Source organism: Peromyscus californicus, unplaced genomic scaffold (assembly GCF_007827085.1).
Source record: "Peromyscus californicus insignis strain IS unplaced genomic scaffold, ASM782708v3 Scaffold_13__1_contigs__length_99412109, whole genome shotgun sequence".
Taxonomy (NCBI): Eukaryota; Metazoa; Chordata; class Mammalia; order Rodentia; family Cricetidae; genus Peromyscus; species Peromyscus californicus.
In genome coordinates, this window is record NW_026294424.1 from 92,234,400 (window position 1) to 92,261,232 (window position 26,833).

Here is a 26,833-nt window from a genome sequence, read left to right on the forward strand (position 1 = left end):
GGCCAGCAAAACACCTCAGTGGGTAGAAGGGACATGCCACCAAGCCAAACAACCTGAACCCGATGCCTGGGACCCACCTTCACATACACACAGCACACAATAATGACAACTCCATTCTGTTTCTGTTTGTGTGGGGTTATGAGTGGAGGCCAGAGGTAGATAGACATCAGGGTTTTCCTCAGCTGCTCTTCAGCTTATTTTTCTGAGCTGGATCTCTTGAGCTTGAAGCTGATTTGGCTAGAGTTGGACAGACCCCGGGGAGCCTCTTGTCTCTGTTTTTCTAGAACCAAGATGGCTCAATCGCTGCACTTGAGGGTTTTTTCCTCCCCCTTTTTTTAAGGAAAGTTATTTATAGACACATGTAATTTGTTAACATGGTTTCATCATTGTTACTTTAAAAGGAGTTACTATGCCAGGGCAGGTGGCATAGGCCTTTATTCCTAGCACTTTGGAGGCAAGCAGTTGGATCTCTGTGAGTTCCAGATCAGCCAGGGCTACATAGCAAGGCCCTGTATTTTCTTTTTTTAAAAAAAATGTTACTAAATATAATTTTACATCTTGGCTTTTACAAGACTTTAAATATTGATGTATATTAACCATATGAGAAAAAGCTATTTGAGGGGTAAGTCTAAGACTGAAAAGCTGTGTGTTATTCTCCCATGCTCTGCATGTGGAGGGCAGGAGACAAATGAAAAAAAAATTGAGACAGTCTAAATAAACCTCAACAGTGGTCTCTATTTTTTTCTTTCCTGGGAATGCTGCTTCTACCTTAAAGCCAAATGGCTAATGATGAGGATAATGATAACACCAGTGAATCTCAAGTCTGGGAGGTAAACTGGAAGGCACAGCTGCTCCGAGTGGCTGCAGGACTTCAGAAGATGGGTGGGGTGGGACACGGATGGAGACACACGCTCGCGCACACGCACACACAATGGCTGCAGGACTTCAGACGATGGGTGTGGTGGGACACGGATGCACACACACACGCGCACGTAGTTGCTTTTTACAATGACGAATAGAAAACAATGCTTAGAAAAAAATGAACCAAAATCATGCAAAAAGGTCTTTTTTTGATAGGCCAATTCAAATTTGAAAGCATGTCCCCCAGAAGCCACTGGCCTCCCTTTTCTGCCACCCCCCAGTCACCAGCCTGGGGAGCCCAGCATGGCTGGGAATTCAGGATGTAGAAAGCCTGGTTCATAAGGATGGATCAAACAGGAACTTCAATGTAACCCTAATGGCTCATCTCTGCAATTTAAGCAGAGAGGAAAGAAACATGAGCAACCAGGAAAACATTACATAAGTATGGAGGAGAGTTAAAATCACTTTTGTTTTACTTCTCTGAAGAACTTAATTTAAAACAACTTAAATTTTTTTTTGTGGTAAATAGTAGGTATTTATTTGAAATGAAAAAAATACTTAAGTACCTGGACTATTGCATTTAATCACGGATTGTAATTGTCTACCTTTTTGCATCAGACAGAGATACAGTGAACACTCAGAATCACAGACTGCACACTAGATCGTAGTTCTTCAGGCCTTTTACATAACCACCAGAGTAACAGATATTGGATTCTGCAATATAGTACAAAAGTCCACAATCAATCCAGTCGTAGCCAGTATCTTCAATTTACTTCTGTTGCTGTACAAATAATTGGCCAGTACTAGGGCTCACAAGTTAACAACGGGACAAAAATATACATCGCACTGACACAGAAAGTCAGCTCTGTTAATAATGGTCATGCAACAAGTAACCAAACTTGCTGAAATTAAAAATACTTTCTAAAAACATTTTAACAGCATAAATAGTTTATACACAGTTCCTTTACCAAAACAAAATGTATTTAAATGATACAAAACAAAAATAAGTTTCTACCACCTTTATACATAAGAAAGTGCAAAATAACTTATCTAGAGTGTTTGCTATTCTCCAGAGGGCTGGCTGCTACGGGCAGCTACTTCTCGTCTTCAAAAGCATGACGTTACACTTGCACACTACACACGCATGTGCCAGAGTACATGGATGCGCAGGGATGGATGGATGGATGGATGGATGGATGGATGGATGGATGGATGGGTAGAAGGATCAACAGATCAGGCTGGAGCCCCGTGAGGTACTCAGAAAAAGAATACAGACCACAGGAAAGTGGACAAACACGATGTTGCTAAGCAGATTGGCACAGAACACAGAGGAATTACCAGAGAAGCAATGAGCCGGCGGACGTGAGTGAGTGAGTGCGCTGCCCTGTGTGAGTGACTGTGATTTCTGCAGAAGTGAAAAGAAAACAAAAACCAAAACTGATGGAACAAAAAAGTTGCCCACAGCACCAGCTGCCAGAGGAAATACTATTGTGAGGGGTTTGGTTTCCACCTACTAGTTATGGAAGTTGTGTTTGAAAGTGTAAGAGCGTTCATCCCATAGAACTGTGGGCTAGACAGAGAAACAAGCTTCAGGTGGCTACACACACATTCCTAGAGTCAAGTCCTGGAAACACCTCTGCCATTGGGTATGGGGAAATGTGGTCATGGGCCAAAGGAGGGCGCTTCTTTTAAAAAGTGTAGAGTAACACTGCTACAAAGCGTCCAGAGGCAGACAGGGCCAGCCCACCACCATGCAGCAGCAGCAGCAGCTTCTGCAACTGGGGAACACCAGTGTCCTCCTAAGGACTCGATGGGGGATGGCGGTACGTGAGACACAGAAAAACAAAGCAAAAGCAACTTTTCTTCAAGTGAAGAGTTAATGCCAACAACCCTCCTCCACGTGTCTAGTTGAGCGCTTAGAAATGGAAGTGCTGGAGTCAGTTTCGCTATGTATCATAGACTGCAGGCTGAAACCTCGAAAGGAAGGCTTAAATTTGGGAAACATAAGGCACTAAAGCAGCTGTCACGGTTTCTCCTGGAGACCTGCTGATCAGGAAGAACAAACTTGTTCTGAAGCTGCTTTCAGCCCATCGGGTACAAGGTCACTGTTGTACCAAATGCCTATTTCTGGACACATGTGCATATATGTGCATTTTAGTGCATAAGTGTGCCTGTCACCAGGGCTAAAGATGGAGAGTTAGGGAAGCCAAAGCCACTGTCCTTTGAATGATGCCTCCCTCTGTGAGGGTGCCAAGGCCTGTCCTTCTTGGGCCATTAGTGGTTCTGCGTTGTTCAAATCACAGGGCTTTTAGAGTTGTTCATATTATTAGCACTAAGTATCTGAAAATGTTAAAATCTAGATTAATTGTTTTATTTGATTTCATATATATATATTTATATTTATGTACATAACACACATTTTAAAAAAATCCCACCACCAAAGCCGTTTCTCTATAAACTTATCTCTTAGCTCCCACCAGCTAATCCTCCTGGATTTGTGTGTTCTGTATCCAACTAGTAGAACAAATTAAATAACTAAATATTAAAATACTGTAATTATATTCATAGCAAAACCAAAAAAATAGACATCGATACAGTATAAATCTCACTGTTTTCAGGTAGATGGCCTTAAATGGTAAAGGTTCATTTTAAGCAGTTCTGACATGATCCAGTTTTACAAGGTTTAAATGTTAATTCTGTACACTTTTTTTAAACTCTTTTTTGAAAATAAGATGTAGTAGAACACAGTGTCTCCAAAGACACACACTTGTTAGGTTCTATGCAGAGAAGCTAATTTGGGGTTACATGCAAATATATTTCCATTAGTTGGGGCAGGGCTGTGCTCTGCCTGACATTGGTCACCTGATCCCCTTTAGGCGATGCTGAGGTGTGCTGGGACCACGCAGCCCACAGGTCAGTTTACGGGGCCCGTCGTCACATCAGAACAACACTGTGGCGGTATGCAGCCAGAACACGATGCTCAGGTATTCGCAGGTTACCCCATGACCACACTTCTTTTCTCCCACACTAGCTCCTAAAGCAGGGCTACAATATTTTGGTTACTAGCCTATTTTTACGTGGAGATACTGTGGGCAACTTGAAAGAAATGGTATCAGGCACACAGGCTTGGTTTGAACAGGAAAAAAATATTACAGATAATGTCTTTGAGGATAAAAAAAACCCCATATTTATAATTGAGAGATGTTAGACAAACCTTAAATAGTTCATTGAGTTAGTGGCTTAGTTTGAAGTCTCATGTTACAGGCAATTAGGTCCTTATTTAGAAAAAAAAAGGCCTTTATACCTATTTACAATATACACAGCTGCTTGCAAAGAAGTCAGATTTACAACCGTTTTCTAGAAGCCTTATTTTTAAAAGTTTTTGTTGATTTTTTCCAAATAAGGATGAACAGCTCCATAAAAACGAGATACCAGAAAGACAGCTGGGAGCACGGGGTTCGCTCTGGGAGACAGCTACACTATGGGTGACCCGGGTTCTGAAACACTCCTGGGAACCACCTTGCTTTCTGCGTGTGCTGTCCACGGCATAGTGCCTGCCAGTCACCGGCCTCGAACCCGTGATCCGTGATCCCTTTGAACTCGACACTTCAAACACTCAGCCTGAAGAGGTGGGTAAATGGAGACTGCTTCGATGTCCTCAGAGCCATGGCAGGACCCCAAGAGCTCCCCAGGCCATGGTCGCGTCAGCCCCCTCAGTCCCGGCAGTTTCGAGGCCCGTCTTCCACCCCTCTCTCGTGCTGTAGGCTATAGTAACAGTTCTGACAGACACGCACTGGAGAGGAGATCTTCAAGCGCTTGATTTCTGACTGAAATCGACTGCACCTGAAGGAAGGGAAGAGAAGTTAGTCACAGATCCTCTCCACAGGCCACCAGTGGTGAGGACAGGGGAATGTGAGACTGGACTGGAAAGCAGCTGCCTGGTGTCAGAGAGCCGGACACCAGAACATGCCCAACGCCACGCTGGTTGGTGCTCGTGTTGCTGGCCCAGGACCAGAGAACACTGCAGTGAGTGGCCTGCGGAGACGCCAGGAGAAAATGAGAAAAACAACAGAGTGAGGGTTCACACAGCTGCGAGGCTGCAAAACTGCATCTACCCTGAGGCCAGTAGCTTTTCACTGCTTGGGAACCACTGCTCTGGGTCAGGGAGATGGCTGGTGGGGGTGGTGGAGGGGAGCCTGATGACCAGCCAGGAGATCGGAGTCTCATCCCCGAGCTCCACATGGTGGAAGTAAAAATCTGACCACCGCGAGTTTCCCGGGACCTCACACACGTGCCGGGCTGTTTCCCAGTTTCTGGCTATGGGTGTGGCAGGTGTGGCAACGTCGTCACTGAGCCTAACCTTCCCCCTCTGATTGGAAGACTCAAGGCCCATCTTGCTCCACTGCCCACTTAGATGTGTTTCCTTGTTTTGAATTTCTTGCCTCCTAGGAACTGCTCATTTTATTTCTGTCCATTTATATTAGTTACATATTTCTCAGTGGCATTCAGGGATATTTCTACACGTGTGCAGGCACGCACTATCCAACCACTCATCCCTTCTGCCTGTCTCCACCCCCAGCACCTTAACTAATATCTACTCATCACTACCTTCAGGTCAGGCCAACTTTTAGTTATTCACTTTTTTTTTTTTTTTTTTTTTTTTTTTTTTGGTTTTTCGAGACAGGGTTTCTCTGTGTAGCTTTGCGCCTTTCCTGGAACTCACTTGGTAGCCCAGGCTGGCCTCGAACTCACAGAGATCCGCCTGGCTCTGCCTCCCGAGTGCTGGGATTAAAGGCGTGCGCCACCACCGCCCGGCTAGTTATTCACTTTTTAAGTTTCAGTATATGGCCTTGACTGTGTGATATATTTGTCTTTCTCTGTACGGCCTATCTCATTTAGCACAAATGTCCTTCAGCTTCATTCCGTCATCCTTTAAGGACAACTAATACGGTGTGTGTACATATGCATCGGAAATTTATACCATTCTTACATTTTATTTAGCATGTGTGTGTGCATGCAGCACATGTGGAAGCCAGAGAACCTCTGGGAGTTTGTTCTCATCTTCCATCATGTGGGTCCCTAGATTTGAACTCAGCTCACGCGGCTCATCTACAGCCATTTTGTAACTATGAATCCACTGATTCATTGCTGGATACCTAGGCCGACCTTCCCTGTGGCGTCTGTGACTCAAGCTACGATGAACACGGCTATGCAGGTCTCATATGCTGACTGACTTCCATTTCTTTGGATGTATGTATACTCAAGGATAGCTGGGTCACAGGCCGTTCTTAGTTTTCCATCCACCGCACTGATTTACATCTCACAACAGTACATAAGAGCCTTGTGTCCTCCTGTCCTCAGGGACATTTGTTACTGTTGTATTGGTGGCAGCTATTCAGACTAGGGTCAGATGGGATCTCACCGTCACTCTGATTTGTATTTCCCTAATGCCTAATGACCCTGAGTATTATTTTATATATTTGTTGGTTATCTGTGCAGTATCTATTGGGGTCAGTTTTTAATCGTGAACGTGTCCTAGATGTGGATCCAGTATGAACAGCTAGCAGGTTTTCTCCCATTCCATAGGCGGCTTCTTCAATTGCTCATCGCACGCTTTTCTGTGCAGAATCTTTAGTGTGATGAGATGCCATTTGTCATGTTGTGCTTTTGGTGCTTTGGAGTCTGATCTAGAAAACTGCCTAAACCAGTATCTTTTTTTTTTTTCCTTTCTATGTAGCCCTGGCTGTCCTTGAACTCAGAGATCTGCCTGCCTCTGCTGGGATTAAAGGCATGTGCCACCACCGCCCAGCCTAAATCAGTATCTTAAAGTATCTCTCCTGTGTTCTCCTTCGGTACATTGAGAGTCATTTGAGCTGACTTCCATACAAAGTAATAGAGAGGGTCAAGCATTAATCTCCTGTACGTGGTTACCTGGTTTTCCAAACCCAGGGTTGAAAAGGCTGTTATCTTCAGTGTGTGTCTGGCAACCTATCAGTCAGCCACAGTGCACAGGCTTACCTATGTGTCTGCAACTGGCCCACCGGCCCACCAGTCTGCTTTCATTTCAGCACCACGCTGCTGCAGCTATTATGACTGATTTCTTTTTGTTTCCATATTAATTTTAGGGTTGTTTTCCCTAGTTCTGTGAAGAATGCCATTGGTATTCTGAAGGGGACCACAATGAATCTGAGCTTACTTTGGGTAGCATGGACATCTTGACAATATTCATTCTTCTTTCTAGTTCGTGAGCTCAGGAGGCCTTCCAGCCTTTTACTGTCTTCTTGCATTTCATCCTTCAGTGTTTCATAATTTTCACTGTGTGTGTGTGTGTGTGTACACGTACGTGTGCAGGGCAGAGGTCAACCTCAGGTACTGTTCCTTAGGAGCCATCCACTAGGCTTCTGGAGACCACTGACCAGGCTAGGCTGGCTGGTCCCTCAGCGCCTGCAGCACCAGGCTCAGCTTCTCATATGGGTCCTGGGGTCCAAGTCAGGTCCTCCAGCTTCCATGGCAACCACTCATCATCCGAAGGGTCTCCTTAGCCAGTCTTCACTTCCCAAGTTGATTCCCAGCTACGTAAGCGTTCCATTCTGACGCCTTCATCTGCTTTGGTATGTTTGAAGCTGGCTATACAGAGCTATGCCACTGAGGAAGCATCACATTACACCGGTTTTTCATACTTTTCCTGTTCTTATACTGAGATCTGTACATCTCAGAGAGGTGTACTGGTAAGTTTTAATCATTAACCTGACACATAAGTCACTTGGAAAAGCGAGTCTCAATGGAGGGACCTTCATCCAGTTGGCTTGTGGGCGTGTCTATGGGGCATTTTTTTTGATTGCTAATTGAGACAGGAAGGCCAAGCCCACTGTGGTCAGGGGCATCTCTGTGCAAGCGGCTCTGGACTGCATAAGAAAGCTGGTTGAGCGTGAGCCAGAGGAAGCCAGCTGTGTGTAGCTTCCCTCCACGGTTCTCCTCAGTTACTGTGAGTTCCTGCCCAGACTTCCTTCAGAAATGAACCTTGAAGTGTAAGCCAGCCAAACCCTTTCTGACCCAATTGCTTTGGTCATGCTATTCACCACAGCAACAGGAAAAGCAAGCTGGGGCAGGGGTGAGTGTCTCCGCCACTTTCATGAGACAGGGAGAATTCTACGGCCATGTCTTGGAGTATCCACTGTGCAGTGTTGAGTTTATGTCCAGATAAGCACTGTACTGCAATCTCCCAGTGGCCTCTCTGGCTTCCATTAGTGGTGCTGGGCCAGGACCTTCTGGATAGAGGCTGGCGGGAACCCCTGCGTCGTGGATTTGTGTGCTAGGTGTACTCTGCAGTGTGGTCAGGTGTGGAGTAGATGGCAGAGTGGGGGTTAGCGGTGACTGCTAAAGGTGCTGGATGTCTTCTCAGGCACTGCTGCTGATACTGCCACCCGTAAGGACCTGTTACCAGCTGCACCAGTGCAGTTGGGGGCCCTGAAGGCTCTCCTCTGACTAAGGTATGGGCCCAGCTGTTTCAGAGGAAGAGCACCCACTTACGGCACTCACGCCCCCTTTGTCATCAGTACACGACCAGATAGTGTGTGTGTTTCTATGATTATGGCAGGGACCACCATAGCTGTGTGGACAGCAGGAGCTGTTATTCGCTCTGCTGCTGCTGTGGTCACGCCTGCACAGAATGAGACTGCAGCCTCCCTCCCCACCCTGTGCATGGGGGTCATCTGGGAAGACCTGGGAGCTTGCCTCTTCCTGATTTGGAAATGCTTGCAGGAGTGGGTGAGAGTGGAATGCAAAAATCGCTGGCCAAGTCCAGGCATCCAGAGGCTGTGTGTCCAGTGGCTGGGACTGTGGCTGTTGCACTGCTAAGGACCTCTGGAGGTTCCTTTGTGCGTGGGAACAATGGAACCACAGAGTTCTTTTCTTGGGAACTCTGTGGGAGGGTGGGAGTCAGTGTGCCAACAGCCTTCCTTCTGTCCAGGTCCCTGTGTAAAACTAGTCACAACTGGCCACACCCTGGAGGACAAGCTCCACTATCCTTGATGCTTTTTCCAATCTGTGCTGACATCTGCTTTCTAATTAATAACTCCTAACACTGGGTGTCAGGGTTACTCTGCTGACCCATGTTTGGATCCTGAGGCAGCTACCCAGGAACTAATGTGGCGGAGTATTTGTGGAGTCTTGTAGGTGAGAAGATTCATGGTATTCTGACCTTGGAGCAGTCCAAATTCAGATAACGGGTCTGTTTTCAAGATGGCTCCTGGCGGTTCATTGGGAGATGAAGTGATAGGCCCCTGTGCAGACTCAGGTTTTGAGGCTAGCTAAGCTACAAGCCTGTACGGGCTGTGGTGCTTCCCAGGATCTCCCATGGCTGCCTGGCTGCTTTGCTGTGATTCTCCTTCATCTCTACCAGGTAGAGGGCAGACTTCACTTCTCTGGCACCACAGCAGGGCAGGGCAAGGGGAGAGGTATGCTGGAATATTTTCTTCTATGTTGCCTTTGTCTCAAATCTCAAGGTTTTATGAGGTTTCCATTTCTCTCCTGTTGATTTCCAGCGTTCATTCACAACCACTCAATTCGGGATGCAGCTATACCCATGATGCTTTGGGTCTGTGGAGAAGCAGGTAAATACTGGATGGTTCTAACCAGCAATGTGCTGTTTAACCACTGCCTGTCTAAAAGGGCGCTCTGCACAAGTTTTGTCCTTCAACATTCTGCTTATCTCCTTGACCATTTTTCTTTTCCTCCTCTTCCTCCTCCTCCTCCTCCTCCTCCTCCTCCTCCTCCTCCTCCTCCTCCTCTTCTTCTTTTTTTGTGGCTTTTCAAGACGGTTTCTCTGTGTAGTCCTGGCTGTTCCTGGAACTCATTTTGTAGATAGACCAGGCTGGCTTCAAACTCACAGAGACCCACCTGCCTCTGCCTCCCAAGTGCTGGGATCAAAGGCGTGCGTTCCCACACCCAGCTGATCATTTTTATTCTTCTGTACTGGAGATTGAACTCTGGAAAGTGAGACTGTGGGTTCCTCACAAACAGGAATACAGGGTGTACCAAACATGCTTGCAAGTGTTGCGAGTAGACTGCACCCCGGTTCTGCAATCATTTCTTAAAAGCAACTTCTTCGGCTTTTCTTGTGGAGTGCCTCTCTAGGCTACGTGGCATAGGTCCATTGTCTTTCAAAAGTACTGAGAGTTTCTTTTCATACAGTAAAGTAGGAAATGATGCTGGGCATGGCATTAAAAGTCACTTTGAGCTTGGACTCTCACAAAACAGATTCATATTGTTTACCTGGTTGTCAGAAAATAAACCAAGTACTTAAGAGGGTCACTGGACTGACACCATCAGGAGCAGAGGGCAGGAAGGCTGCGGGCCAGGCTGCTCCTTCCCACCCAGCTTCCTCCTGGGCCTCACTTAGCGCCAGCAGTTACCACTTAGCCAATGCTCTCAACAGCCTTCACCGCACATATGAAAGCCATGGATAATTTAACGAATTACCTATACTCAAGATTTTGAAAACACTACAAAGAACAGGTATGCGGCAGTATTGAGCACCACACTGGGGTGCTGCTCCACCTGTAATTAAAAAAATCAAAGCACAGTGCTACGTGGCAGGATCCTCTGCCCCACCTCATATAAGTTCCAGTCAGAAATGCTGGCAGTGACATTCCTGCTAATTCACCTTCAATCTACTACTAAGAACAGGGGTTTAAGAAAAAACAGTAGTTAGAACACCTTCGAATCCCAGCTATCCTTTGTCTCTGCACTTGCTATCACTGGGTACTCTCAACAGCTCTAAAAGCAGGCTGTCTTTATCCATCTTTCATCCACAGACAAGCTCAGGGGGCTTCAGTAACTCGTGAGCGTTTCAATGGCCGCCACCTCCTCACCTGGAACCACATGTTGCCTATGGAACCTCAGAACTTGCCTTAGAAAATGATTATGGAGGTGTTTTCTGTGGACGTGTTTACAGTGAGGCAATGTGGGCGTCAGAGTGGCACGTCCAGGGGATCTCCTGTGTGTGCAGGGCAAGGGAGGCCTGCTCGTGTGAGCACCTTCATCCTGCCTTATCATAGCCAAATTATACTCCAAAGACATCAAAGATTAAATGTAAAAAGTACAACTTGGAAACTTTAAAAGACACTAGTTTCCTGTCTGATCAAACTTAGGACACCCACATCCTAACACACATGCACAAACTGCACCTATAGTAAATGCAACCAAAACTGAAGCCTCCGCACCAGACAGTCCAAATGCAAAGTTAAAACAGAAGCCAGAGACCTGCAGGAAATATGTGCATGACACATGAAGTCCAGAGTTGATCTATTCTGTCTCCTGGGGGGAGGTCGGCACTTAGAACGGAACATTCTGTAGCATTGTTTATAGTGTTTGCAAAATGGAAAGGTAACACCAAGACTCCTTAGGGGGCAAAGATAAGGAACACATTCCTACAAAGTCCTCAAGTAAAATCCCCATTTAAAGCGAACATACTAGAATAATGGTCATCTGTGAATGGGTTAGAAGACTGAGTACAACTTTGCAGGAAAGTGCAAACAGTGCAGTGTGTAAAGCTGAAAGAACAATACTGTGCAGACAAATGCCAAGGGGAGTAAAGTTCCTGGAGAGCAGCACGCCATCAGCGGAGGTGGGCTGGACTGAAGGCCCATGTGCAGTGTGGATGTCCGCACGCCCCGTGTACCTCCCCAACCATCGTGACGAGATGAATATGTGCATTTCAAGTCAGGATGACAGGTATTTTGATGATTTCTGTACTTACTATAACAGCTCTTAATCACAGAGAAAGAGGAGGACAGAGCTAAACTGGTTACGCTAAACCAGCATCCTAGAGTGGGTACACCGAAGCCAAGCACAGCTCGCGCCAGGCCCAGCAGAGAGCCTTCACCTGGAATCCGCACAACCCGGGACACTCACTTCTGGCAGAAGAGCTGCCCACAGTTCCTGCAATGGTGCCGTCTCTCTGTGAGGGAGAAGCGCACGGAGCAGCCCGAGCAGGTGTCGCCGCCCTCGTCCTTCACCCAGTGGTCAGCAGCAGAGCGCCCGGGCTGGTCACTCACAGACCAGCTGAACACTCGGCCCCGACTGTCGCCGACGAGGATTCTGCTGTGGTCCCTGTGGAAAACATGAGAAGGGAAACATGCTCCAGGGCTCAGGGTGTCAGAGGAAGCCCCGATTCCCTCAGAGGGAGTTAGTGAAGACAGACAAAAAAATCAAACCCAGCCTGGATTTATTTTTCCATTTCTATTTTCCTTGGCTCAAACCTTGCTGTGTCGTTAAAGCACATAGATGGCATTTGGTTTATTTGTTGAGAATTAAAATCCACACAGTGGCAGGTTTCAGACCAGAAGAATCAGAGCAGACACACAGGATAATACAGGCCTCAAGGATCGGGTTGAAATACCAGTCCCTAGCTACGCAAATGATCCGAAAAGCCTGGCCCTTACTTGGAGACACCCAATGCGGTGACCTCAGCTGGGTGTGCATTGTCCTTTCGATCGAAGGCCGTGTGCATAGTCAGTTTACTTCTGAACACCAGCTGCCGCTCCCACCGGTACCCTGGAACAGAGGAGCGAAGACAGAGACCAACTAAACACAGGGAGTTACATCAATCAAAGCAGTTTTTGGACTGTGGTTTCTTGTTTAAAACATGCCTGGCTTGATCTATAGGGGAACTGTCTGAGGCCTTTGTCTGTAGCCAGGCCACAGAGTTGATCAAGGATAGGGCCCCAAGGGAGCTGGACCCCAGAGCTCAAACACACAACCTATCACACCACTCACAGGCAGGGAGAAAGACACTAGATCTTAAGTTACCAGGTTTCAATCTGCTGTAATTCCGTGCTTCGATGGGGTTGGGGTTGGGGTGGGGGTGGGTGAGGGGGCCCTGCAGATGTGCTCTGGTCTGGCCCTCAGAATAGTTCACAAATATGAAGCCGTCTTTCTCATCAAGACTGAGCTGGTCGGACCAGCGCCTGGAGTCCTCAGAGCTGCTGTCCGTACACCACGTGGCCGTGGCTCTGCAGGAGGCGGCCCGGGGCCTGTGGCTGGTGCTGCTGGGCTGGCTGGGCGTTTCCTTCGGGTCCTGGCTGATGCTCGGCTCCTCTGTTTCGGAATCCGTGCTGTCTTCATCCTGGGCTTGCTGCCCTGGGAAAGCATGAGGGGAACGAGAGGCGGCAGACGCATCAGTTAGATTTACTTTGGTCCCTGCCCTTTTTCCTTCTGTTAGGTGGAAGGCACAATCACAGCTGACAGAGCACTTTGAGCCAAGTATTTCGAGTCAGGTTACACATAATAAGGAAGTGAGAACGTCTGTAGCTTGGCATTTTATCCTTCATAGTAGAACCCAGAGCACACACCCCCTGACACAGTGTGGCTCCTCTGGCTCTCCCCACAACCTGCTCCTCCTCACTTGGACTTGCATATGCCATTTCTCTACTTGTCCTCCCAGCGTCTGTGTGGACTGGTGCTACCTGACTTGGGGACACAACTTCACAGCTCCTGTGTCTAAGGTCCTGCCCAACTCCTCCTCCTCAAAGCATCTCCTCCCTCTCCCAAACTCGTCCCTGCCACGCCTCTTGGTATTTGATGTTCTCTAAACCATTAGCCCTGTACTCTGTTTACAAACAGTGGAGGAAGGACAGAGCACAGGGCCTTGGCTGCGGCCATCGGTAACCACGTGACTTGTAAGACGAGTAAGTTCCTTGTGAAAGTTTAAATTTTGAATCTTCCCATTGTCATTTTACATGTCCTAACACTAATTATCTATTTCCTTCGGTAACACCTCCCAAAGAGAGATGCATAGGAAAACGTGTGCACAAACACACAGAGAAACTGATAACAAACACGTACGCGGCAGCTGGCTACACACAGCAACACAAATGTTAACGACACAGCTCAGACTTAGGTCATATCCCAAGCTGCCGAGGGATGGCTCTGACCTCCCGGGAGCCCCTAGGTTGCCTTCCTTGAGTCTCATCCCTGGGACACTGCACAGTCAGTCCTTCACTGTGGACTGTTTTTCTTTCTGCAAAACTGCCATAGTACAACAGACATGGACAATGACACACGGATGTCTCTTCACCCTGTGGACGACCCTTCTTCCATCTCATCGTTCACTATTATTCATTAAAGAAAAGTGACTCACTTCTCCCTGGACCCTGCAATCCAATGCCTTAGATAAAACAGCAACCCTAAACAGTTACTGAATCAAAATTTCCCGAATTTTATGTTTCCCCCATCAATACTTCAAATAACCTCTTCTGAGGCTACACATTAGCCTGTAGGAATTCCCACTATCAATAATACAATGCAGGCACCAGGATGTCCTGCTGATGGGATTTTTTTCTGGCACAGAAAGCAGACACTGTGCTCTTCTGACAGTGTGCCTTTTCCTGGAGAAGCCTCTTCTATCACCAAAGTCATTCAACTCTCAGTGTGCAGAGACTAACTACTGAGGTGACCTGAGGTCATCAGACAGAAACTGATTCCTTCCAGTAAGTCTTCAGTGCCAGACCAGGAAGGGAAGCCTCTGGAGACAGCGGCATGGGGCAGGATGCCTCTGACTTCATGGCACTGTCCCCAGCCACTCTGTAGAGACATCACCTGGCTGTTTCACTGGGAAACTTCAGAAATAACAGGTAGCAGTCTTTAGTTGGAATTAATGCCCACATGAGCAGGAGTGGGCAGCCTGAGGACTGATGTTTGGCTTATTAACAATTTAAGAGCCTGGCGCCCACCTGTTTCTGTCCACACTGCACCCCACAAGCTGGGCACAGCAGCTGTAGAACTGAGGTGAGGAGCTGATTCACCGAGCACCATGTCCCCAGAACCGAGACTCAGCACTCCCATATCTAGCCTGCGTCACTCAGAGGGCACCAGTGAACTACAGCACACCTGGCCACAGGACAACAGAAACGACAGCAGAGATGCAGTGCTGTGCACAGCACCCAGCCTTGACTACTGAAGCTACTCGGTGTGAGTTTCCCCCGTGACCTAAACAATCAGAGTGGTAAGTACCTATCTGCGCTTCAGGACAGCCTTCTTGCATTTCCAGGTCTTCCACAGGCTCAGGAGCGGGGGTTTCAGGAACTTGTAGAAATTCCATCCTCCAGAACTGTAATAAAATGATGTGGAAACAACACCACTCAGAGTCACACTGGAGACCGCGAACATGTTTCTTCATGAAGGTGCGCTCTGAGGGCCAGGTGGACGGTTCCACTGGTTGCCTCTAAACAGGTTTTTCTGAACCTGTGAGACCGCTTGCCTCACACGGTAGCTATTCCTCAATGGAGGGATAGAACAGTGGTCAAGAAAGCTTAGAATCATGGTCAGTGTGGTGGTTTGAGGATGGGCCTCAGAGGCTCGTATATGTGACTGTTTGGTTTCAGTTGGTGGACTGTTTAGGAGGTGTGCCACTGAGCTTTGATTGGAGATTTCAAAAGCTCACACTAGGCCCAGGCACTTTCCTGCCTCCTTTCCATTTTGTTTCTGCTCTCTCTCTCTCTCTGTCTTCAATCTGAGGCTAGGATGTAAATTCTCAGCTGTGCTCTTGTGCCCTGCCTGCCTGCCTGCCACCATGCTCCCTGCCACGATGGTCATGGACTCACCCTCTAGACTGTAAGCCCCCATAAATGCTTGCTTTTACAAGATGCCTTGGTCATGGTGTCTTCCAAGTAACAGAATGGTAACAGTAACTAAGGCAGTAACTGCGTAAGTAAACTTGTTTCCTACAAAAACCCCTCTTAAGTCCTGCATACAGGAATACAAATCCCACCTCCAAGCACATTTGTCTGTGGCAGTTTTAATAGTGCCTTAAACATCTGGCAGTGGAAGCTGTAGCCTCAGGAATGCAGACAGAGGTGTGTACCCCCACCCCAAGCTTGCTGTCTGAGGCATGTAGTTTGGGAATGGCTATCAGCTTCGTGGTCTCTAAGCCTGAGCCTGTGATTAAGTAAGGTGATGACCAGTCACCCTGCTTTGACAAAGGGTACAATTAAGGGAAACAGAGTTACAAAGAAAAGGAAACTCTGAGAGAAAGCCATGCATCTGAGTGACTACAGAGGTTAGCACACACTCTGTCTTTTGTGTGATGCCAACCCACATAGAAAGCAGCAAAACACGTGTACTGCATTTAGGTTTCAGCAGAGATCATGTAGGCTCCAGCCTGAGCATGGATGTAAGGCCTCAAGATGTGTGTGCACGTGTGCATATATTTGAGAACAGTGGGAGGCTTTTCTGAGGTCACTTACTCGAACCACCCCATCTGAGTGTCCTGTCACGATGACATTCTGTGTGTCCCATTCATTCATCTCGGACACGCAGCAGCAGATGATCTGCTGACTCCTGCCTGTGAATGTGTTCACACTCACGATAGGGTCACCGTTGATGCTCCACACATGGATGTACGTGCCGGCACAGGACACAATGTCCCCCTGAGGAGAAGAAGGGGAATTTGTCAGTCTCTTCATGCCGAGCTTCATATCTCACGGCTAGCTCTCAAAACCTTTCAGTCCTGAGGACTTGTGGCTGGACCATTTCTGAGGTAACCTAGAAGTCGGTGCTTGCTATATAAATACCTTCAACAGAAGCTTCCTCAAGAATTCAAAGCCGAGTCCTTGCTGGAGCTAGGCATCACACATGGAGGCGAGAAGTAATGAACTCAAAACCAAGACCAGAGAGCAGAGGAGAAACCATGAGCTCGGGTGTGCTGCATCTCTCCTCAATAACTGAGAGGACAGACGGACCCTACAGAGTACTGTAATGGCTACTGTAAAACCTGCATCCACAGCAAGCGAGGCCAACCAACCGACCTGCAGGTTTCGAACGAGCGAGAGGCAGGAAGTACATGCAGTTCATTAAGGAGCTGGACGGAGAGTCGTGGACGGAAGGGAAGCCCCAAGTTACTCAGACATGACCGAGCCATCTTTTAAAGATTATGTGTACGAGTGCTTTGTCTGCACACATGTCTGTGGGTCATGTATGCCTGCCTGCTGCCCACATGAACCAGAAGAGAGGCTTCAGATCTCCTAGGACTGGAGTTACAGTTAAGAGGCACCATGTGGGTGCTGAGAATTGAACCCTGGTCCTACAGAAGGACAGCCAGCGCTTTTGACCTCGGAGCCAGCTGCACTAAAACAAACAAACAAAACCAACCCAACGGCTCTGTACAGCCCGGAGCCCTGGCTGCAAGCCAGTGTGTGTACACTGGCTTCGACAACAGACGGGAAACACAATGCTGCCTCCTTAGGAACAAGCCCAGACCACAGTGCTATGAATCACGGCATCAAGGACCTCAACAAGCAACACCAATACGCTTTGTAGGTGCAGTATTCCTACAAGCCCCCCAAAGTCAAACTACTTCCACTGGTGCGTACCCCCATGCGGTCCCAGCCCCGAGCGTGCCTGTTCCTAGCAACCAGGCGCTCTGGGTTGGTTATTCACGAGAACAGAATTTCTTCAAGTGACTACAGACTATTTGACTAACGCACAATACTTAGTGTTATAGTTTGGGTGTAAAATGTACCCCACAGACTCATACACTGGGTGAGGCAGGAGGCATATGTGTGGAGGTAGATCACTGTGGGGTAGGGTTTGAGGGTTACAGCCTGGCCCGACTTCAGGCCTGCTCTGGCCTGAGTTCTCTGCTTCTTAGAGACTTCAGTAGAACAACTGCCTTCTACCCACTCTCAGCCCGTAGACCAGACTGGTTTAGCCACTGTACCTTCCTTACCACGACGGACTATGTCCACTTATGTGCCACGAGCCAAGACAAACCCTTTCTCTCCTGCTTTCGTCAGGTATTTGGTTACCAGGTTGAGACCATTAATACAAATAGTATCATCTGGTGGAAAGCAAAGCGGGAAGGGGCCTCCCAGATGAAAGGCTGTGTGGATGAGTGAGAGAACCGGGAAGGCCAGGGGAGGAGTAAGATGTGAATGAGCAGGTGTAGCGGCAATGCCAACGGGTGTTAATTCCCAGGACCGATCTGCAGACGGAGAACCATCTGCACAGGGTGTTCACAGACAGGCCTCAGCTGCAGTAAACCCACAACTGAGCTCCCCCGGCTTACCATCCCCACTCAGCAATGGATCTACCTCAGGAGGCCTTGGCTGCCAGGAGACTCTGGACCAAAGTATTCATTTTATTCTGACTCATTTATTTATATATGAAACACTAACTTTTTAAAAAGCTAGTACCCTCTGGTAACTTTGAAATCTGGTTTTTAAAGTAGCCTGATAATTATTTTATCTCTTGTTCATGGACCCAGGGGTTAATACTTTTTACTGTACATTGTAATTAAAAATTTCAACAAAACTCTTAAACTTTTAACGAGTCCCACAATTTCCTCGTTGTTGGAGTACACTCTAGAATGTTTATTTTCACCAACTCTTGCTCTCTTTAAAGTGTGCAACAGTGTTTGGATTGTTTTAGGATAAAACTATTGTCGGGTTATAAAATTTAATATCCATTTGCTTTTCAAGCAACTTATAAACCGAGCAGAATGCAGTGGCTTCCACAACGTGAATATCCATCAACACAGACTCAGTCTTGTTTAGTCCGGCCAGTATTTCCCAAATATAGTACTTACTGTTAACTCATTAATACAAAGAGCAGAAACGGGAGCTCGGTGGCCGCGGAGCTGGGTTACAAACGACAGTTTGTTCAAATCCCAGATGATGCAGGTCCGGTCTCGGGACCCACTGACAATTATGTGATAGGCTAGAGACGCCGTGGCACAGGTGACAGTGTCAGTGTGACCAAGTAAAGCCTACAAGAAGAGAAAAGCGAGCAATCAGGCCAGTCACAACGGGTGTGTGTGTGTGTGTCTCCTAGCTGTGAAGACTGAAGGACAGGCTCATCACCAGGGAGACGGATGCCCAGGGCAGGGGCGGGTGACAGGCTGGACTCTTCTCTCCATCTTTACATTTTTCTCAGTAGGAAGGAAATGGTGGCCTAGACTTTTGAAGGAAGAAGGAATGTCCGCTGCAACCGACTTGGATTTCTTTCCACTCTTCCCATGTGATCATATACTGACTATGGGCCCAAAGTAGAGAGTTTCTATTCTTTTGCCATAAACTCTTATTTAGATGGTTGTGAGCACCTACGATTTTAAAAAGTGTATGAACCAATTATTACATTATTCAAAAAAAAAATTAAAATGGCATGGTTGTGGTCTGTGGTCCTAAAAGATAAAGGGAGAGTACGGTCCTGACATGCCACCATGCTGTAGTCCCGCTGTGCTCTAGGGGGGGTGTCTGTGTTGGGGTGGAGGGGGGCTCCTTCAAACTGACTGCAGCAAGAGAGCTAATAGGACCCAGGAACAGCAGTGTGAGGTTAGGGAAGATTTTGAAGGAAAGTTTCTGATCACTGTTAGGAGTTCCATTTACTGGAAACACGCCTCCTCTCCTGTCCCCTGTGGGACATGCTCATTTAAATAAGGGGTTGCCTTAATTTTTTGGTCATATAGACATCTGGAGGTAGGCTGAGTAAACATGGAAAGCTGTTTTAAGTCCTAAATCCACACCGATGGCACATAAGCTCAAAACCCATTGGCTGATGGGAAGTAGTTTCTGTAGAGAGTGTGGTTAGCAAAACCACCGCAGTCTTATCTGTGATGCTGTGGAGAATGCCCTCACATGGCTCATCTCAGTGAGTCTAAGGAGCCCTTGGTCTGTGGAAGGTTGTTGGACAGGGAACTTATTTCTTTCCATACATAGCTAATACATTTTGGCTTTAAAATAGACTTGGAGTCAGATCTGAACTTATGTTCTGGCTCTATCGCAAAGGAAATGTTGGCATGCTTTTTATTCTAAGATGTGCTCCCTTCACTCCCAGACACAGTAACTACCTTGGATAACTTGAGGCTCAGAGTTCTGTATGAACAAATAAAACATTTTTATTAATAAACTGCTCTTCAAATTACATCCTAAAAACATAGATGTATCTTCCTTATTTTAAAAATATCTGCGCGCCGGGCGGTGGTGGCGCACGCCTTTAATCCCAGCACTTGGGAGGCAGAGCCAGGCGGATCTCTGTGAGTTCGAGGCCAGCCTGGGCTACCAAGTGAGTTCCAGGAAAGGCGCAAAGCTACACAGGGAAACCCTGTCTCGAAAAACCAAAAAAAAAAAAAAAAAAAAAAATATCTGCGCTAAACCGCCACAGTACCATCAAGTACTATAACATGGTAGTAGTACCAGGGATATGACCCAGTGGGCAAAGGAGTCTAAGCACAAGCCTTATGCCCCAAATTCAATCCTTAGAAGCCACAGAATGTTGGAAGTAGAAAATGGACTCTGCAAAATAAAAAAAATAAAAAGCTTTTGCATGAAGTAAAAATGGAATCAAATAAAGATGAAGTAATTGAAATACTTGACAGCAACACCATCAGTGCTCTGCTGGACACAGGCATGAATCCTGCATGGCCTCAGGAAGAACAAAGGACAAAAGAGGTGACCAGATGTGGTGCTTCAGCTAAGCGGCGCCACCGTGGGAGAGCATCTATATGAATCTACAGAAAATATACCTGGCTGGCACAACACTTCAGCGTACATATAATTTCTAAGAAACATTTGTATTTCTTAGGTATGCTGAAACAGTCGTCAAAGACTGTTTAGATCTTAAGAGACGCTTTTTGAGAAACAGCATTTTCTGAATATTGAAAAGCATTTCTAGTAAATTAACCTGTTTTGGGTCAGGTGCAATTCCATACTCAGGGGGTTGGGGATCATGAGTCTGAAGACAGAGTACCCAGCCTCACCCCTCAGGACCGAACGACACCTTCCCCAACCATGTTCTGGAGCCTGGCAGCTGAGCAGGAGAGAATGTGCCCACCCTCTCCCCTGCTGCATGGTTACCTGCTTGAGCGTGAGGGGCTTGGCCTTTTCTTTGGAGGTGCCCATCTCCCACACGCACACCACTGTACTTGTTCCACCCGTAATCACGAGCTTGGGGTTGGGGCAGATGGCACAGAGGATCTGGCCCCACTCGGACAAACATTCATAAACAGTCACCGCCTGTGAGACAAAGTGGACGTGAGACACATGCCACCAAGTGCTGCAGACTTCAGCCACACAAGGGGCAGAGCTGAGTTCCCAGAGAAGGTCGCTGGAGGCAGCCCAGGCATGCACTGTCTCCCACCCTGAGCCGGGTTCAGTTAGTGACAGTTCCACTGACGTTCTACCCCAACTGCCCAAGAACGTCTAAACTACAGAAGCTGCTAAGCATCAAAATTAAGAGACCGTGTTCGTAACAGTCTGATCTTTATCCAGTTTGGGAAGATAATGTTCAACCTGTGTGAATGTAGCATGATTAAAAGGGCCTGTATGCTGTGGCCACTGAAAGCATGCATAGGGAAAGCACGCTTGTTTAAGAAACACTGCCCACAGAGAACAGTGCCCAGTGTGACCAGAGAGTGGGAGCCAGCAGAGGGCAACATCCACTAAAGGATCACCCATTTGCTTTTCTAGGCCACAGCGGCAGCTTTTGTGCTGGGGGATGGGGCTGCTTTAGGGGACTAACATGGTAAGTGGCCAGATTGCTACTTGACAAAGACAAAAGAGGGTAGCCAGGTTGCAGAAATGGTGAGCCCTTTGCTGGCTAGGGTCTGTTAGAAGAATTCTGGGAGTGGGAGGAGAGCTGTTTGCACCCACTTCACAGATTTCCAAGAAACACTTGTTCTTCAGCAGCTCTCTCCTTGATCTGGAGCAGGAAGTTGCCTTTGGAGGAGCTGCTGACAGAGCCTGGCCTAGCTTCTCCCCAGCTGTTCAGCCAGGCTGTCCAGACCACGAAGGGGCGAGGCTGAAGAAGGCCAGCAAAGCGCACCTTGTCTGACTCGTAGGTCCCCAGCCTGCAGCTGAGGTCTGCGTAGCCCCAGGCGAAGGTCTTGTTCCAGGCTGGTGGGATCAGGACCTTGTTCTGCTCTACTGCGAGGATGCCTTTGTCTGTGCAGACGATTTGCCCCACAGGCTCTTTGAGTTCTACCAAGAAATCATTGCATTAAGTCAGATGGGGACTCAGGCTCTCAGGCCCACACACCGAGATCTGGTGCCCACCATCTTACCTTTCACTGGGGTCAGGGAAGGCCTCAGGTTGTCTAGGTGATGGAAGAAGATCTTGTCTCCCGTGACTCCCGGTGGGATGGAGATCCCCATGTTGTCTCCGTTGAGCCGACTCCTCACTCGCTTTGGTGGATGAGGTTTTTTAAACAACTGAAGAGGATAACACGCGCTAGAGGATGACATGTACTCAGCCCTTTGTGTGCCAAGCATCATGGCTTTCTTTACATAAGCTTTACACGCATTATATATTATATTATCCCCAGTTTTCATCTGAGGAAAGAGGGTCAGAGGCTGAGACTGTGAGACTTTACCACAGTAAGCAGTGACAGGATTATGGCGCCGGAGCTGGGGTCACCATACCCAATACAAAGCTGAATTAACTTCCTGAGAAAATGTCATTACTCAAACTACACACTGACTGACAGTTATTGTCCGGCGGTGTTTGGAAGTTAAGCAGTTCTCCATGACCTCATCTACTGTCCCTGAAGGCAGACACTGTAACGGGATTTTTTCCTGCTCTGCACAGCCATCCTTAATGTGACTTAGCAATGCGATGCCCTGCACAGCTGTCCCTAATGTGACTGAACGATGCCACTTTGGTGTCTTTGAGGTGCTCTTGCTGCAAATTTATGAATCCATCTTGCATTCGAGGAAAGAAATTCGAAGAGGTTAAGAAGACCGTGAGTGTCCACAACACAGTAATCAGGGGCAGGACTTGCATCACAGCGATAGCTGTCAGGCTCACTCTTACTTTTTCTCAATAAACCAAATCTTTAAAAGAATAAAACAGCTTTGGCATTTTTTTTGTTTACTATTTCTACAAGATCAAAAATATTAAAAGTCCACTTAATAATTTTTTTCAAACTCTTTGAAGCACTTATATTGTCATTTATGCTGGGAAACTAGTATTTGAGGAAAAGTATCTGCGCTCTATGATGATCCTCAACCATATTCTAGGAGACCTTACTGGGATCACTAGAGAAAAAAATGGGAAAAACACCTGACATACAGGAATCCAGGTGCAGACTCCTGAGCCTTTGAGGCCCTTGTTTCTAGTTCAGATATATGTAGGGACATGGACCAGGGTTCTGTTAGTATCTATAGATTTGGACATTGTAAAACAGAAACACACATTACAAAGCATGCCTAGAAATGGAAGAACTTTACACAAAGACTGTTCTGGTTCGTTTTATGTTAACCAGACAGGCTGCAGTCGTTTGGGAAGAAAGAACCTCAATTGAGAAAATGCCCTGACCAGATTGGCCTGTGAGAAAGCCTGTGGGGCATTTTCATGATTAATGATTGATGAAGAAGCGCACTGGACAGGTGGTCCTGGTGTGTATAAGAAAGCAGTCTATGCAAGCGGTGGGGAGGAAGCCAGTAAGCAGCACCCCTTCATGGTCTCTGCATCAGCTCCTGCCTCCAGGTTCCTGTCCTGACTTCCCTGGATGATGGGCTACAAGTTGTAAGATAAACTACCCCCACCCTACTTGCTCTTGACCCATGGGGTTTATCACAGCAATAGGAGTTCTGACGAAGGCTTTGGTACTGTGCAGAGTCACAGGCATACGAAGTTATGTACATCCAGTGACCATACAACCTAGGTATGAAAGTATTCTCTTTTATTTAATGGAGTGTTTTAGAAATAACTCTGCTGGCTTCTTATACCAAAGCAACACAGCAATCTTACAATAGTAGAGGGTCTTTAAAATTGTGTGTGTGAGACATGCAGTGCCCTCAGACACCAGAAGAGGGAGTCAGAGTCCCCTGGAGCTAGAGTTAGCATGGCTGGGAACCATCCAACGGGAAGCTGGAAACTGAACTGTGAGAGCAGCTGGCACTAAATCTCCCCAGTTCTGGTGCAAGGTCCTGAGGTTTGTTCAACACATGCACTTCCTACAGATCCCACCCCTGTAACCCTCAGGAAAGAGCAATGGGTCAAGGAGGGAGCAGGGAGGTCTCAGCATCACTCTGCTCTGAAGGTAGACTCGTTTTCTTGGCGGATCAGGCTGCATGGAGAAGGACGCAGTACTGTCTGTCCTACAGTCCTTCGTTGCTTTTCCACGTGCAAAGCTTGCCATTCTTCCGTGTGTTCCCAGTGTCAACACTAGAAACCTTGGAGATGGCAAACCTAGGGAAGACAGAACAGCTGTCCCACGACCGAGGAGGCCAGGGCCCTCAGTGCAGAGCCGCAGGCCTTGCACAGGCGGGTGGCAGGAGCAGCCTGGCCCTGGGTGTGTCCGCCACGGTGTTGTGGCCACTACTGGTGCTTCCCACTTTCCTGTGTACCCTGCATGGTGGGGATGGAGGAGAGAGGTTTGCTCCTCACTGGGCTCAATGCAGTAGTCTCCAGACTGAGGGCTGTGGGCCCTGGCTGTGGGTCTTTCTTCCCAGCATTCAGATGGGGGGAAGCAGCCACTGTCTGTCCAGACAGTCCTAGCTCAGCACAGCCCTTTGCATATCTCCATTGAGATTGTGGCCCAAACAGTCACAACACATCTCCATGATGACTACTTATAATGACTGACTTCAGACCTAGAGTCACCTGGAAGTCGCAATGAGGAATTATCAAAATCAAACTGGCCTCTGAGCACGTTTGTAGGGGATCGTTCTGATTGCCTTAAATGAGGCTGGGATACCCAGCCTGAAACCGAGTGGCAGCATCCTCAGGTTTTTGGCCTTGGCCTGCATAAGAGCAGAAAAAGTGCTCTAAGCACTAAGCCTTTATTTCTCTCTGCTCTCCACTGTGGATGCGATCTGTGAAGCAGCTGCTTCAAGCTCCTGCCTTGACTTCCTGAGGGACTGTGACCTGGGACTGTGAGCTAAAATCAGCTCTCTTCTCTAAGCTGCTTTTTGTCTGGGGACTTTATCACAGCAGCAGCCATGCACTAGGACAGGCACTAAATGCTCTTCAGTTCCCATCATAGTTCCTCTAAGGTGTGTGTGTGTGTGAGTGTGCGTGTGTATGTGTGTGCACATGTGTGTGTGCGCATGTGAGAGTGTGTGTGTGTGTGTGTGTGTGTGGCGGGGGGGGGGGGGGGGAGGGGCCTATAATGAACACTGAAGTTAAATACAGCTGTGCCGTTTCCTTGCCTATGGTCACCATTGGGTTTGGACTGGCATCAAGTTGAAATCCCATCTCCATATTCTGTGGCCCACAAGGCACCTCCTGGTAGGTCTTGAGCACTATACATGAACATGTACCTAGTTTGTGAATGAAAACTATTAAGCAACAAAAATCCTACGTACGTGGACTGTGTAACAGGAAGGAAAGTAATAATGGGCCATCTACTGAATTTCATGGGCAAGTGGTTGGCTGTCAGTTACTACTGCACAGTCATCTCCCACACCTACAGAAGGAAACAAATGCACCAATGATAAGAGCAGCCATACCTGCTTAGGGATCTGACCGAAGTTATTAATGAACCCGATGGTGGCCGTCTCCTTCAGTGGGTCGTTGATGTTGTAGATATCCACTTGACCCTCATAAAAAAGGTGATGGAAGACGTTGACAGCCTCTACGGCAGCAGGGCCTTGCTGCTTATAGCCAAAGATCAGGTCAATCCACTCGTGGAGGTGGGCACTCACATAATCACACTCCAGAGCCTGGGGGTCCAAAACAGGCTGAGTCACTGCCTGGCTGTTATTACTTTTTTCCAAAGTAAAAGAAACTTGGCTCGAAGTCAACAGGAATTAAAATAATTAAGAATCACGAGGACAATACAAGTAACTTAAAGAATGCGTGGCACACTCCTCGGGGTCCTCTCTCCACACTGCGGTCACTGGGCAGGTGAACCCCAACTTCCCTTACCTCCCGGTGGACTCGGATGAACTCTCTTGGGTCTCCCTTTGCCCAGGGTGGAAGGATAACGTCTCCGAGCTTGGTGCCATTTTGTTTACAGCCTGTGCCAATTAGGACACAATTAGAAAGGAAGTGTGAGAGTGAGTTTAGCGGTTAGCTCCCACTAAAGAGACAGAAATCGTGGTAGAGCCATCACAAGATTCAGTTTCACCACAGAACACCCACCCCCCTTTTCCTGAGACTGTGTTGTGGCCTTTCTCCAAGGCTGCTCCCTAGAGCAAGCCTCAGAAAGACTGCCAACTGTTAAAAAAAAAAAAGCAAAACTCTCCCAAGTGTCTTTCAGGAGGGTCCATTTACAAAGGTAAACAGTTTCTCCCTGGTAAGATTCCCGGGCTCTGATGCTAAGCTTACTGTCCTCTAAGAGCAACACAGCACTTTCTAGAATGCTGACAGCTGCAAATTCCCTTTCAATGGCACATGTTATGATAACTTCAGTACACGAGTTTGCTCATCTTTTGATACTTAAAAAAATGTATATGTAGATTTTTAACACAGGGTCTTCCTATCGTGTAGCTCTGGCTGGCCTTGAAATTCACCTGCCTTTGCCTCCCAAGTGCTTGGATGAAAGGCACGGACCACCATGCCTAGCTGACACTTAAGGCACTCATAGAAAACAGATATTTTGCAGTGATGAGTCTCATTAAAAAATAAAATCCGAAACAATAAATTTTTGCAACATTAAAAGAAAACTCTTGGAAAAACTAGAGCTTCTTGGCAGAAACAAAAACATCATTTTGCAATGAATATTGGTACTTATTCTGTTTAAACTTATTTAAATGATATGAGATAATCTGAAAGTATTAAAGAAATAATTTGAGGCCAGCACAGTGGTACACATCTATAACCCCAACACTTAAGAAGGGGAGATGGGGACTGCAAATTGGAGGCCAGCCTAGGCTACATAGCAAGTTATAGGCCAGCCTGGGTTACATAGCAAGTTATAGGCCAGCCTGGGCTACATAGCAAGTTATAAGCCAGCCTGGGCTAGAAAATAAGATTTCCAACTTTAAGAAAAAAAAAGAAACCATCTGCTATGAGGTTTAAAAAATTAATTGGA

The 26,833-nt window shown here is 47.3% G+C and overlaps 1 protein-coding gene across 9 annotated transcripts in view; it reads right to left on the minus strand.

Annotated features, from left to right (window-relative positions):
- Positions 1 to 1,613: 1,613 nt before the first annotated feature.
- The window catches only part of Wdfy3 (WD repeat and FYVE domain containing 3), a 250,490-nt gene continuing 225,270 nt past the window's right edge, over positions 1,614 to 26,833 (minus strand). For all 9 annotated transcript variants that reach the window (XM_052735532.1, XM_052735528.1, XM_052735531.1 and 6 more), the window contains 12 exons: positions 25,726 to 25,817; positions 25,308 to 25,520; positions 21,917 to 22,064; positions 21,679 to 21,833; positions 20,712 to 20,870; positions 18,446 to 18,625; positions 16,107 to 16,289; positions 14,875 to 14,971; positions 12,673 to 13,002; positions 12,306 to 12,417; positions 11,776 to 11,973; positions 1,614 to 4,704 (listed from right to left, as the gene is read on the minus strand). In XM_052735532.1, coding sequence (XP_052591492.1) covers positions 4,575 to 4,704; positions 11,776 to 11,973; positions 12,306 to 12,417; positions 12,673 to 13,002; positions 14,875 to 14,971; positions 16,107 to 16,289; positions 18,446 to 18,625; positions 20,712 to 20,870; positions 21,679 to 21,833; positions 21,917 to 22,064; positions 25,308 to 25,520; positions 25,726 to 25,817 — 1,997 coding nt within the window. In that variant the 3' untranslated portion in view covers positions 1,614 to 4,574. The remainder of the gene's footprint in view (positions 4,705 to 11,775; positions 11,974 to 12,305; positions 12,418 to 12,672; positions 13,003 to 14,874; positions 14,972 to 16,106; positions 16,290 to 18,445; positions 18,626 to 20,711; positions 20,871 to 21,678; positions 21,834 to 21,916; positions 22,065 to 25,307; positions 25,521 to 25,725; positions 25,818 to 26,833) is intronic.